At 41.5% G+C, this 14,207-nt stretch overlaps 1 protein-coding gene across 18 annotated transcripts in view; it reads left to right on the top strand.

Moving 5' to 3' along the window:
• IQCK (IQ motif containing K) overlaps positions 1 to 14,207 on the top strand; it is a 117,704-nt gene that overhangs the window by 74,587 nt on the left and 28,910 nt on the right. For 17 of the 18 annotated variants that reach the window (XR_011494278.1, XR_011494275.1, XR_011494277.1 and 14 more), the window contains one exon: positions 12,708 to 12,819. The exons of the other annotated variant lie outside the window; for it this stretch is intronic. Coding sequence is in view for 12 of the 17 variants with exons in the window: in XM_070484847.1 (XP_070340948.1) it covers positions 12,708 to 12,819 (112 nt within the window). In the remaining 5 variants the exon portion in view is untranslated. The remainder of the gene's footprint in view (positions 1 to 12,707; positions 12,820 to 14,207) is intronic. 18 annotated transcript variants of the gene reach the window in all.

Below are 14,207 nucleotides of genomic sequence, written 5' to 3'. Positions count from 1 at the left end.
CTTTTTAAAAACATATTGTCTGTGGTTGGGTTTATGCTATAATGGCAGAGTTGAGTCATTGGGACAGAGACTGTACGGCTCATAAAGCCAAAAATATTTACTATCTGACCTTTTATTAAAAAAAGTTTACTGACACCTGGATAAAAGACATGACCTCAGATCTGAGCAAACTTGGAAGTGGAACTAAGGCCCTCAGTCATTATGAGCTCATAATAAAAAAGAAACCAACAAGGAGGAGGGAGTCAGTAAATACCATCAGCTGGAGAATCCAGGCCCCCAAGCATGGCAATTTGAGACCATGAAATAAGTATATTTAAGATGATTATAGAGATTTACTAAAAAATAACATAAACTTTGGTGAAAGAACAGGGCAGTAAGAAAAAAAGGGATCAGATTTGAAAAGAACTAAATACCACCTCTAGAAATGAAAACAATTTATGAACGGGCTAAGGCAATGCTCCTCCAACTTCCGTGAGTGTCAGAGTCACCTGGAGGGTTTGTTAAAAAGCAGACTCGTGGGCCCCACTCTCTATCCAATTCTGACTTAATAGGTCTGGGGTGGAGCCCATGAATTTGCATTTTTAACAAGCTCCCAGGTAATGCTGATGTTGCTGATCCATGGACCATATTTTGGGTATGAGTTAAATAACAGATGGCCACAGCTGGAGGAGTCATTAGTAAACCAGGAGCTAGAGCTGGGAGACAGAATGCACGGAGATGGAGCTGGGAGAGAGAATGCGCAGAGATGGAGCTGGGAGACAGAATGCACAGGGATGGAGCTGGGAGAGAGAATGCACAGGGATGGAGCTGGGAGAGAGAATGCACAGGGATGGAGCTGGGAGAGAGAATGCACAGAGATAGAGCTGGGAGATGTGGAAAAGCGGTTGAGACAGAGACAGAATGAGATGTCCCAACGTAAGTCTAATAGGAATTCCAGAGGTGACAATAGAATGAATGGAGGCGAGGCACTATTCACAGAGATACTGAGTGAGAACATTACAAAGTTGAAGAAACATGAATCCCGGACTCAATAAATAAGGACATAACCAACCAAAATGCCTCCTGGTGAAACTCTTGAATGCCAAAAGCAAAAAATAAGCCTTAAAGCTATGTGAAGGAAGGCTTACCTGCAAAGGAGAAACAATGAGACTGACTACAGACTTCGAATCAGCAGTAGCATGTGCCAGAAAACAGTGAAGTGTATTATCTTCTAATCCCCAGGGAAAGTAACGTTCAACCTAGAATTATATGCCAACTAAATTACCATTCAAGAGCACGGGCTAAATACATTTTCAAACACCTCTCTCACTAAAAGGACTGCTAAATGATGTACTTCAGTTAGACGGAAATTGACCCCATGAGGAGGCAGTGGGAGTGGGATGCAGGAAACAGTGGCGAATGAGGAAGGTGATAAATCTAAATAGGCACTGACTATTATACACACACACACTAATGGGGGAAAAATGAGGGGAAGCTGAAACGTTAGACAGCAATCGTGAAAGCTGAGAGTGGGAAGATTGGAGTTAAAGCGTTCTAAAGTCCTTGTAATTGTTGGAGGGGGAGGCTGGACAGATTAGTTTTTTATTTTAAGTTGTTTATATAACAACATTAAAGAAAGAAAATAGAATGTGAACTGACAAATCAGTAGAGGGAAAAAAATGGAATACAAAAAATCCAGTGCGATAGAAAGCAGGAAAGGAAAAAAAGACATAAAAACATGATAGATACAAAAGGCAAAAACAATCGAACAACTGGGAGAAGATTTTTGCAAACCATTTATCTGATAAGGGGTTAATATCCAAAATATATAAAGAACTCATACAACTCAACAACAAGAAAACTAACAACCCAATTGAAAAATGGGCAAAAGATCTGAACAGACATTTCTCCAAAGAAGACATACAGATGAGCAACAGGCTCATGAAAAGATGTTCAACATCTCTAACTATCAGGGAAATGCAAGTCAAAACTACACTAAGATATCACCTCACGCCCATCAGAATGGCTATAATTAACAAGACAGGAAATAACAAGTGTTGGGGAGGATGTGGAGAGAAGGGAACTGCTGGCGGGAGTGCAAACTGGTGCAGCCACTATGGAAAACAGTATGGAGAGTTCTCAAAAAGTTAAGAATAGAAATACCATACAATTGAGCTGTTCCACTGCTGGGTATTTATCCAAAGAACTTGAAAACATGAATGCGAAAAGACACATATACCCCTATGTTCACTGCAGCATTATTCACAATAGCCAAGACTTGGAAGCAACCAGGTGCCCATCAGGGGACGAATGGATAAAGGAGATGTGGTATAAATATGTACAATGGAATACTACTCAGCCATAAGAAATGATGAAATCCGGCCATTTGTGACAACATGGATGGACCTTGAGGGTATTATGTGAAGTGAAATAAGTCAGAGGGAGAAAGTCAAATACCACATGATCTCACTCATAAATAGAAGAGAAAAGCAACAACAAACAAACACGTGGAGACAGAGATTGGACTGGTGGTCACCAGAGGGGAGGTGGGGAGGGAGGAGGGCAAGAGCGGTGATTCGACACGTGTGTGTGATGATGGATTGTAATTAGTCTCTGGGTGGTGAATATGATGTAATCTACACAGAAATCGAAATATAATGAGGTACACCTGAAATTTACATAGTGTTATAAACCAATATTACAGCAATAAAAAAATAAAAAAGAAAAGGAAAGCACTTGCTTCACACACACACAAAAAAGCATGATAAATAAAAACAAAGTGAGGCAAGAGAGGTCAAATATGTCACTAATCACGGTAAATGTAAACAGAATAAGCTCTTCTCTGACTTTCAGATTGGATTAAAAAGAAATCTGCCTCTATGCCAGAGGTACAGGCAACACAAAAACGACCCAGAATAGTTGAGAGTAAAGAGATGGAAAAAGATATACAACACAAATACCAACCAAAAGGAAAGTGATCTTGCATTATTAGTATCAGGTAAAGTAGACTTTGAGACAAAAGGATTATCAGAGCTAAAGAGGATCCTTAATGATAAAGGAATCTGGTGTTTTCTATATGACTCAACTTTTTTTAATGCTATTCATGACCCACTAAATTGAATTTACTACTCAGTAATGTGCTACAACCCACCATTTTAAAAACGCTGCTCTGGAACACACTTCTGATCCTCCCAAAGGCCCCAGCTTTCTCTTCAACTCCTAGGAGGCGTGCAGCCATACCTCAGGTGAACATCTGTAACACCTCCTCAGTGCCCAGAAATACGTGATATCTATGGGTTTTTGTAATTAGTTCCTAAAGACAGTAAGGAACACCCATAACCACCAGAATGAGAAACCAAGTTTTCTTTTGTTTGCCAAAGATCTGAGAAGAAATCACAAAACTTACAGAGAGAAAATTGAGTTCATGAGAAAGTTGGGAACTCTGCATATTTCATTAGGTAATTGAAAGAGGTTTGGCAAACATATATTCTCTTTATGTTGAAATCCGCTTTTCTTGAGGATAAAATCCTTCAGCAGAATTATTAGTATGTTGAATCCTGGCGAACACGTAGAGAGAACCTTCTGGGGCAACTCGCACCAAGTTGGAGGTTCACTCTTGTGAGCATTACTGAAGGGCTGTCCATTAGTCACTTCTCCAGTGTCTTTCTAGCAACTGTAATATATTAGGTATTTTCCTCCAAAGCAATTAGAAAAACTCCAGGGAATCATCCAGAGAGGATGGCCGTTGCTATGTTTTTGTCTGTTTTGCCAAGAAGCAAGGAAAACAACTGAGCTAAGAGGAGTTGAGAGGTAGAGATCTGTGAAGGGTAGTTTCAGAGCCCCAGGAACCCTTTTTCCCTGCCGGCAATCACCACCTCACAGCCTCAGTTCCTCTCTTCCAGCTGACCTATGCCTAAAGTCACTCAGTTATAAAATCATTTATGAATAATAATTTGTAAACCCTTGTGAGGAGGTCTCACTTTCAATTTTATGAAACATTGGCTCTTCAGCCACTTGGTGCCATGTCCTAACAGCAGTTGTAGGATGCAACCTCAGAGCTGAATTCAGATTATTCTCATTACTTTATTAATTGATTTAAGAAATTATTACACAGTGAGAGAATATTATGTGCCAGATGATATCTCATCTTGTTTTCACACCAACCCGAGGAAGGAAGTATTTGTATTATCCCCTTTTTACAGATGAGGAAATCAAGGCTCAGAGAGTTTAAGTAACTTGCGCAAGGCTTCTCAGCTTGTAATTTGCAGAGCTGAAATTCAACTTTAGGCTCTCTGATCCAGAGTTGGCTTTCTTAACCAATATGGTACCCTGTATTGGCTTTCATTGGAGTAATATATAATTAGAAGAATTTGATGGGTTCACAGGCATTTTTTAAAACATTCACATCCACATAATGGAGTTTTCTTCCTAGTCTCACCCAAAAGTCAAGTACTTGTATGATGCTCAGTGTGCCTATCTTGGGAGAGCAGATGGAAGCCACATGGTAATTTAAAGAAGTAAAAGTAGAAAGCCACTGATGAGGGAGTCTTTGTTTTGCAATGGAATTGTTTCCGAGTTAAACATTACGCTGCACTCTGTGGTATTTGCTGATCGGCACAAGCACCACATTTAAATTGATTCCCTAATCATGACGATAATGACCAGGATTAGCCCAGTTCAATGGGTGCATGCTTTCCCCAGGGCTCACAAAAGCCTTCTCCAGGGATCCAGGCTTTCCTGGTCATGAGAAGTTCACTAACGAGGCTGCTGCTGGGCAATAGCAGTCCCCAGTTCGAACTGAAGGATATTAAGGATAAGATGAAGGGTCTCTCTGGCCAAACAGAGGAAAATCATGCTAAACTGGTCAGCAGAACTCTGAGATCGACAGGCTTCCCAGAATGATGGGGAAATGGGTGTTTTTGCGTGTTGAATATTTAGGTAATTGAGAGTTCAAGGGGTTGTAAGAAAAATTGTTAAAGAACTCTTGTTTGCCTTTTAAATTTTAAGCATGTTACTTAAAATTTAAACACTTAGATTCCTAAAACAACATATGCTCATTGTAAACACAGCAAATGATCCAATCCAGAAAAATTTGGAGGAAAAAGTGGACCCCCTCCCCCGTTTCACTTCCTCCCCAGAGGAATGCACATTCCCTGCGTATCCTTCCAAACTTTAAGAGTAAGCCAGTTGTAAAGAGAGGGTTTGACTATGATAGAACCTAGCCAACTGGCTGATTGTAATGAGTGTTATCCTTTCTTTAGTGATTCAGAAGATCCTTCGGGTTTATTCTCGTGAAGGGCATCAGTTATCGCAGTGCAGAAATGTGGGGATTTCTGTGTGTTTGGATCCCAACAAACAGAAGCTTGTGGGAAAGTTGTGGATAATCCCCTTTTCAGCCCTCCAGGAGGGTCTGGGCTTGCTCAGACCACAGCTGATCACCCGCCTACCCAGAACAGAGAAGTCGAAGGTGCCTAATCTTCGGGACCTAAGACTTTAGGAAATCCTGTAAAAACATTGGTTTGTAATTTAAAAGATTTGGGGGATTAATGTTCTATGATGTTAATATAGGCCTGATTTTACTCTCTGAAATTTGCTCTCTGAACTTTATATATATATATATATATATATATATATATATATATACAGTACTTTATATGTATAAATTTTAAATATATGTATTTATAAATTGTGTATTTTCTTTTTCTTTAAGCAAGAGTAGCTTCCATTTCTAAGTTCAGCAGGAAACAGTCAGTCATCTTTATTTTGGAAAAAAAAAAATCTCTTGAGTAGTTTTCTTAAGACCAGTAAGGCACCCCATGCCTGGGAGAGGAAGTAATAGGAAGGACTTTATTTTTCTTGAGTTTGATATGGCCAGTCCTCCAAATTCTTCTTGTGAGTAGAGCTCTGGGGTACATGAGGTCAATTTGCATAAGGAAACTAGGAACTTTCTGGAAGGGAAGGGGTTGAGATCACCCCAACCCCAAAATTTCTCCCGAAGATTCCTGGTTATAAAAGCATGTGGGAGGACCCTTCTGGAGGACAACAGGACTCAGGAAGCCAATCCAGGAAGATGAAAGGTTAAAGGATGTTCCTGACTGCAAGTTTGTCGAGCCTGGACTCCCCACCACTTAAATGTGGGTGTTCTTGCTTTGAAATTAAATAAGAAAGTACTTCCATACTTTAGAGATGGATCTGGATCTATATACCTTTTGTTGCTGCTTGGTCATTTCTTTCAAATTCCACAAAGGCGAATCTCTCTGGATTTCCAGGAGATTTATTATGCGGTATACTCATCTAAACAACATGGCCACATTTTCCAAATACTCTTTCAATCCAGCTGTGATGAACATTTTTGGAAGTAATTCACATTCACTAATTCACTAAGTAATTCACTAAGCTTTATTTATAATTCTATACCTTATTTAGAAGGTCAATAAATTTTAACTTAAAGAAGAAACCCACTGTGGGAATAAAATTGAGAGTTCAGAGATGAACCCATACATCTGTGGTCAATCTGTTTTGGACAAGGGTACCGTGACTATTCAATGGGGGAAATAATAGTCTCTTCGACAATGGTGCTGAGAAAACTGATGTCCACGTGCAGAAGAATGGCTGGACTCCCACCTTACTCCTTATATAAAAATTAACTCCAAATGAATCAGAGAGCCAAATATGAGCTAAATCTGTACAGCTCTTACAAGAAAACATAAAAGTAGGGCTGGCCCGGTGGCGCAGTGGGTAAGTTTGCATGTTCTGCATCTCAGCAGCCCAGGGTTCACTGGTTTGGATCCTGGGTGCGGACATGGCACCGGTTGGCAAAAGCCATGCTGTGGTAGGCATCCCACATATAAAGTAGAGGAAGATGGGCATGGATGTTAGCTCAGGGCCAGTCTTCCTCAGCAAAAAGAGGAGGATTGGCAGTAGTTATCTCAGGGCTAATCTTCCTCAAAAAAAAAAAGAAAACATAGAAGTAAATCTTTATGATCTTGGATTCAGCAATGGTTTCTTAGATATGACACCCAAAGCACAAGCAATAAAAGAAAAAATAGATAAATTGGACTTTGTCAAACGTAAAAACTTTGTGCATCAAAGGACACTATTAAGAGAGTGAAAAGACAGCTTACAGAATGGGAGAAAATATTTGCAAATCATATAGCTGATAAGGGTCTAGTGTCCAGAATATATAATGAAGTCTATGACTCAGCAATAAAAAGACAATTCAATTTTGTGAAGGCCGAGGACTTTAATAGACATTTTTCCAAAGATATGCCAGTGGCCGACAAGCACATGAAAAGATTCTCAGTGTCATCGTCATTCAGGAAATGCGAATTCAAACCACAATGAGATACCACTTTACACCCACTAGGATGGTTATAATAATAATAATTTAAAAAGTAGAAAGTCACAAGTGTTGGCAAGGATGTAGAGAAATTAGAACTGTCAGATATTACTCGTGGGGCTGTAAAATGATGCTGCCACTGTAAAGGACCATCGGTGGTTTCTTAATAACCTAATCATAAAATGACCACATGACCTAGCAAATTCCACTCCTAGGCATATGCTCAAAAAAATCGAATATAGGTGTTCAAACAAAAACTTGTACACAAGTGCTCATAGCAGCTCTATTCACAATAGCCAAAAGGCAGAAACAACTCAAATTTCCATCGACTGATGAATGGATAAACAAAATGTGGTAGAACTATACAGCGGAATATTATTCAGGAAAGAAATACTCATACAAGCTACAATGTGGCTGAACCTCTGAAATATTATATGCTGAGTGAAAGGAGACAGACACAAAAGGCCATGTATTATATGATTCCCTTTATATGAAATATCCAGAATGGGCAAATCCATAGAGACAATGGATCTAACGACAGAAGAGACTATGGACACTGGTGGATGCCACGGGCTGGGGGGAGGGGAGAAGGGGGAGTGGCCGACTGCTTAATGCATGTGGAGTTTCATTTTGGGGTGATGAAAATCTTCTGGAACTAGATAATGGTGACGGTTGCACAACATCGTGAATGTACTTAATGCCACTGAATCGTACACTTTAAAATGGTTAAAATGGTAAATTTTATGTTACATGTATTTTACCAGAATTTTTTAAAATATTGGGGTTACTGGTGACTCTGATGAAAATCCGGTGGGAGGGAAGGGCAACAAGATTCCTCAAGTCCAATTGCTAAGAGAGAAGGAAGAGATAGATTCCCTATTGATGGGGGCGGGTGGGGGAGAAGGGAATGATAGTTCTGGGGCCGTGAGGTGGGTGATGGTGAAACCCGACTCAGTCTAGCCCTTTTTGGGACTGTGTGTCCTGCGGGGTAGATGTGTTTCTGTTGTTAGTGCTGTTGAGTTGATTGACCCTGTGTACAGCAGAGCGGAACCCTGCCCGGTCTTTTTGCGCCATCCTCGCACCTTCTGGCGCTACATCAGACAATGTTTCACTGCTACTCATAGGGTTTTCATGGCCAGTTTTTTCGGAAGTGGGTGGCCAGGTCCTTCTTCCTGGTCTGTCTTAGTCTGGAAGCTCCACTAAACCTGTCCACCATGGGTGACCCTGGTGGTATTTGAAATACAGGTGGCACAGCTTTGAGTATCACAGCAACATGCAGCTGCCACAGTATACAACTGACAGACAGGCGGTATGGTTCCCAGACTGAGAAATGAACCCAGGCTGTGGCTGTGAGAGCGCAGAATCTTAACCACTAGACCACCAGGGCTGGCTGGTGGATGTGTGGATGACGATAAAACGTGGAAACTCAAAGAATTGCAGGATCACAGTAGGAAGCCTGGATCCCAATGACCAGAGTAGGAAGTCTTAATACCCAACAGTGGTCTAAAAAAGCAGGAGGTTGGGCCCTGGTTTTGTGGCATCACCACGATGAGCAGAACTGGGGAGTAGCCGGTCCCTCTAGACCAGCTCCTGACTGTGAGCCCAGCTGGTCTGAGCTGTGGCTTCAGGAAGAGGAGAGGAGCAGGCAGGCTGCGCCTTTGGGCACCCAGGGTCCCTGCATAGACAGGAGAAGGCCACTGCCTCCAAAGGGATTCCCTGGTCTTGGCATGCGGTGTGAGACCTCCCAGTTCCACTTGCCAATTGCAGTAGAGGCAACTCTTCCCCTAGGATATAAAGCTTTAATGCTTTAAATGAACAGAGCCCGTTCAACAAGGAACCCCCCAAGGTGGCGATGATTACTCGTTCATCTAAAGAACTGAGTCAGGAAGCCATATCATGGGGACATGTTTCTCAAGGTGTCTCACAGCATTCTTTTGGGGCTTTAACTTATCTTTGAAAATAAAGTTGACACACATCCACATATATAAAGCCACTCACTTCCTGTCTTGGAATCTACCCTGGGGGGAGTGCCCCCTCCGGCCAGTGGAGGAGTAGGAAGAAGAAGCAGGAGGGGAAGGGTGTGCGCGGCTGTGGTTTTGCTGTGCCTCTGCTGCCCTCTCACCTTGGAGTTCCCAACCCCCAGGACGTCTCATCCCCTGCGCCTTTGCACAGGCCGGTGTCTCTCCAGGAACACCATCACACTCCACGGGCTTCTCCCCACAGCTAACTCCAGTTCATCCTTCAAAACCCACCCAGAGGGCATCTCCTCCATGGGATGTTCTGACCCTCCAGGCTGCGTCCAGTGCCCCCTCAGGGTTCCCTTGTCCTCACCGATAGCCTTACTCTTACCGCATTATATTGACCTTCGTCCTGTAGACTCCATCTCCTGCTGGGCTCTGAGTCCCTAAGTCCAGGGCAGCTGGAACAGTCTGCCTACATTTGAATCCCAGCTCCGTCATCTCTTGGCTTGGTGACTCAGCAAGCTGCTTAAACTCAGTTTCCTCGTCTGTAAAATGGGGATAATCATTCTTGCCTCATGGGATGGTTAAAATTTGTAAAGCACTTAAACTCTGCCTGGGACGTGAGTGCTCAATAAATATGAGCTATGGTGATACTAAAATAAAACTAATACAAAGAATTAAAGTTATCATTAATAATCTCTTTATTCCCAATGTCTAGCACAAAGCTCAGTAAGCAGTGGGCACTCAGTCAGTTGGTGTTAAACGGGACTGTGGTTAATACATTAGCTGTGATTAATCTAGACGTGTGCTGTCCAGTACAGTAGCCCCCAGCTGTATGTGACTATTGAGCACTTGAAATGCATCTGGTCCAAACTGAGATGTGCTGTAAGCGTAAAATACACACCAGATGCCGAAGACTTAGTGTGGAAAACAGAAAGCAAAATAGCTCATAAATGATATTTTTATATTGATTACATGTTGGAATGATATTATTTTGGATCTGTCAGGTTAAATAAAACGTATTCTTAAAAATAACCTCACCAGGAACTATTAGAGACAATCAACAACTACAGCAAAGTTGCAGGGCATAAAATCAACATACATAAATCAGTAGCATTTCTATATGCTAACAATGAACTAACAGAAAAAGATCTCAAGAACTCAATCCCATTCACGATCACAACAAAAAGAATAAAATACCTTGGGATAAATTTAACCAAGGAAGTGAAAGATCTATACAACGAAGACTACAAGACCTTCTTGAAAGAAATCGACGACGACATAAAAAGATGGAAAGACATTCCATGCACATGGATTGGAAGAATAAACATAGTTAAAATGTCCATACTACCTAAAGCAATCTACAGATTCAATGCTATCCCAATCAGAATTCCAATGTCATTCCTTACAGAAATTGAACAAAGAATCCTAAAATTCATATGGGGCAACAAAAGACCCCAAATTGCTAAAGCAATCCTGAGTAAGAAAAACAAAGCCGGAGGCATCACAATCCCTGACTTCAAAACATACTACAAAGCTACAGTAATCAAAACAGCATGGTACTGGTACAAAAACAGGTGCACAGATCAATGGAACAGAATTGAAAGCCCAGAAATAAAACCACACATCTATGGACAGCTTATCTTTGACAAAGGAGCTGAGGGCCTACAATGGAGGAAGGAAAGTCTCTTCAACAAATGGTGCTGGGAAAACTGGAAAGCCACATGTAAAAGAATGAAAATCAACCATTCTTTTTCACTATTTACTAAAATAAACTCAAAATGGATCAAAGACCTAAAGATTAGGCCTGAAACAATAAGTCTTCTAGAAGAGAATATAGGCAGTACACTCTTTGACATCAGCTTCAAAAGAATCTTTTCGGACACCATAACCCCTCACATGAGGGAAACAATAGAAAGAATAAACAAATGGGACTTCATCAGACTAAAGAGCTTCTTCAAGGCAAGGGAAAAAGGATTGAAACAAAAAAACAGCCCACTAAGTGGGAAAAAATATTCACAAGTTATTTATCCAACAAAGGCTTAATCTCCATAATATACAAAGAACTCACACAACTCAACAATAAAAAATCAAACAACCCAATTACAAAATGGGCAGGGGACATGAACAGACATTTCTCCAAAGAAGATATACGGATGGCCAATAGATACATGAAAAGATGCTCATCATCACTAATCATCAGGGAAATGCAAATCAAAACTACACTAAGATATCACCTTACACCTGTTAGAATAGCAAAAATATCCAAAACCAAGAGTGACAAATGTTGGAGAGGCTGTGGAGAAAAGGGAACCCTCATACACTGTTGGTGGGAATGCAAGCTGGTGCAGCCACTATGGAAAACAGTGTGGAGGTTCCTCAAAAAGTTAAGAGTAGAAATACCTTATGACCCAGCCATCCCACTACTGGGTGTCTATCCTAAGAACCTGAAATCAGCAATTCCAAAAGGTCCATGCACCCATATGTTCATCACAGCATTATTCACAATAGCCAAGTCATGGAACCAACCTAAGTGCCCAGCAACTGATGATTGGATAAAGAAGATGTGGTATATATACACAATGGAATACTACTCAGCCATAAAAAAGGACAAAGTCGTCCCATTCACAACAACATGGATAGACCTTGAGGGTATTATGTTGAGTGAAATAAGCCAGACAGAGAAAGATGAACTCCGTATGACTCCACTCATAGGTGGTAGTTAACATATGGACAAAGAGAACTGATCGGTGGTTGCCAGGGGAAAGGGGGGTGGGGGGAGGGCACTAGGGGTGAAGTGGTGTACCTACAACATGACTAATAATGATGTACAACTGTAATATCACAAAGATGTTAACTTTCATAACCTTAATTAAAAAAAAAACAGACATTAAAAAAAATAATAATAACCTCACCAGGGGCCAGCCGTGTGGCCTAGTGGTTAAGTTCAGCATGCTCCACTTGGCAGCCTGGGTTCGCAGGTTCAGATCCTGGGTGTGGACCTACACCACTTGTCAGCCATGCTGTGGTGACGACCCACGTAAAAAACAGAGGAAGTTTGGCACAGATGTTAGTTCAGGGTGAATCTACCTCAGGAATAAAAAAAAAAAACTCACCAGTTTACTTTTACTTTTTAAAACAAGACTGCAAGGAGATTTAAAATTACACATGTGGCTACATTATATTTCTATTGGACAGCACAGATCTAGAATGTTCTCAACCTACCCTTAGTTTAGCAAATCTTCCCATGACCTCATTTATGCTCAAACATTCTGTAAGCTGTAGGAGTAAAGCTAATTCGTTTAGATCAATGATTCATTTACAATGAAAAGTACATCCAACTGGTTTGTAAAGGGTTTTCCATGCAGGGTTAACAAGCTATATAGAAGTATGTGGAAAGGGAACTAAGTTTTGTGGGGATTTTCCAGGTTCGCTGTGATCCTGAGATTCAAGAACTGCGTCAGTGGCAGAAGAAACTACGTGAAAACAAGCACATTCACCAGCGAGTCCGAATTTTCTGGGCCAAACAAGAACAGAAAGGTCAGTTGCTTGATTCATAGTCGTTAGTTTAATCAGAAAAAGCCTGATTTCAGCTGAGGCTCAAGAAGGACGCCCTCTGAGGTTTTAGAGGGTCTTTGTGTCTGCAGGGAACTCAACTGTGCATGAGGGAAGTGACTGCGTATTAAGACGCTGCTCTGGAATGACAGCGGTGATGTGATATGATTTACAAGGCCATGTCCCTCACTCAGGGACAAATTCAGAGTCATCCTGTGTCTGCAGGTGTCTTTTGTTTAAGCTACAAGACATCAAGAATAACCCATCATTTTGGAAACAGGGTGTCTATCAATGTGATGGGGAGTTATTCTTCTAAGTTGTTGATTGTGTGTCTGAAGTGAAATGGGGTTTTATGCTTGTCCTGCCCCTTTTTGCGAGACAAAAAACACACACACAGGGGCTGGCCCCGTGGCCAAGTGGTTAAGTTCGCGCACTCTGATTCGGCGGCCTGGGATTTTGCTGGTTCAGATCCTGGGAGCAGACCTAGCACTGCTCATCAGGCCATGCTGAGGCGGCGTCCCACACAGCAGAGCCAGAAGGACCTACAACCAGAATATACAACTATGTACTGGGGGGCTTTGGGGAGAAGAAGAAAAAAGAAAAAAAAAAGGAAGATTGATAACGTGTTAGCACAGGGCCAGTCTTAAAAACACACCCACACACATCACAGGACAAGGAAACAAGCACCCACCACCTGTCATGTGCAAGTGTCACCATTTTGTCCTATTTATTTTCCTCTTATTTTTAGACTAATTTACTACATATTCGCAGTAGGAAAATTAGAAAAACAATAGCCAAAAAAGGGGAAAAACCCCAGAAGTCCCACCACTGTTAATATTTTGGTGCACATCGTGCTATACATTTTCCAGTACAAAGAGATGCAAATAAATACATATTGATATTTTATTAAAAATGAGATTTTACATTCTGTTACACATACACATCTGTACACTCTGTCCTATAGTCTACCTTGTCACTGAACGCACTCAGAGTGTCATTCCGGTCAACCACTAGAGCGGCTTCGTGAGGTTTAACGGCTGTGTGGTGCGGACTTAGCACCGTTTATATAACCAACAGCGTGGAAGGAGAATCGTGATATATTATCAAGTGGAAAAAATTGCCAAACCTTAAGTTTTCATCCACGTCAAAAATGCGTACATGGAAACACAGAGCTGTCTAAACGTCCTGGAAGAATACCTTCATGGTCGCGACCTTTAGGAATTCGGACTAGAGGGGAGGAGGCACGCTGTGGGAATCTTTTAAATCAGCACACACGAGTTTAGAGTTATGAAAACCCATGAGAAAGCCTCTCTCCCTCAGCAGGCTGCAGGCCATGCATACTGTGGGTCCTCTTACCAACCCCCCGACGCCGT

The sequence above is a fragment of the Equus asinus genome, chromosome 14 (assembly GCF_041296235.1).
Source record: "Equus asinus isolate D_3611 breed Donkey chromosome 14, EquAss-T2T_v2, whole genome shotgun sequence".
Classification (NCBI taxonomy): domain Eukaryota; kingdom Metazoa; phylum Chordata; class Mammalia; order Perissodactyla; family Equidae; genus Equus; species Equus asinus.
Note: the sequence above shows the minus strand (reverse complement) of the source record. Positions and strands in the feature narration are given on the sequence as shown.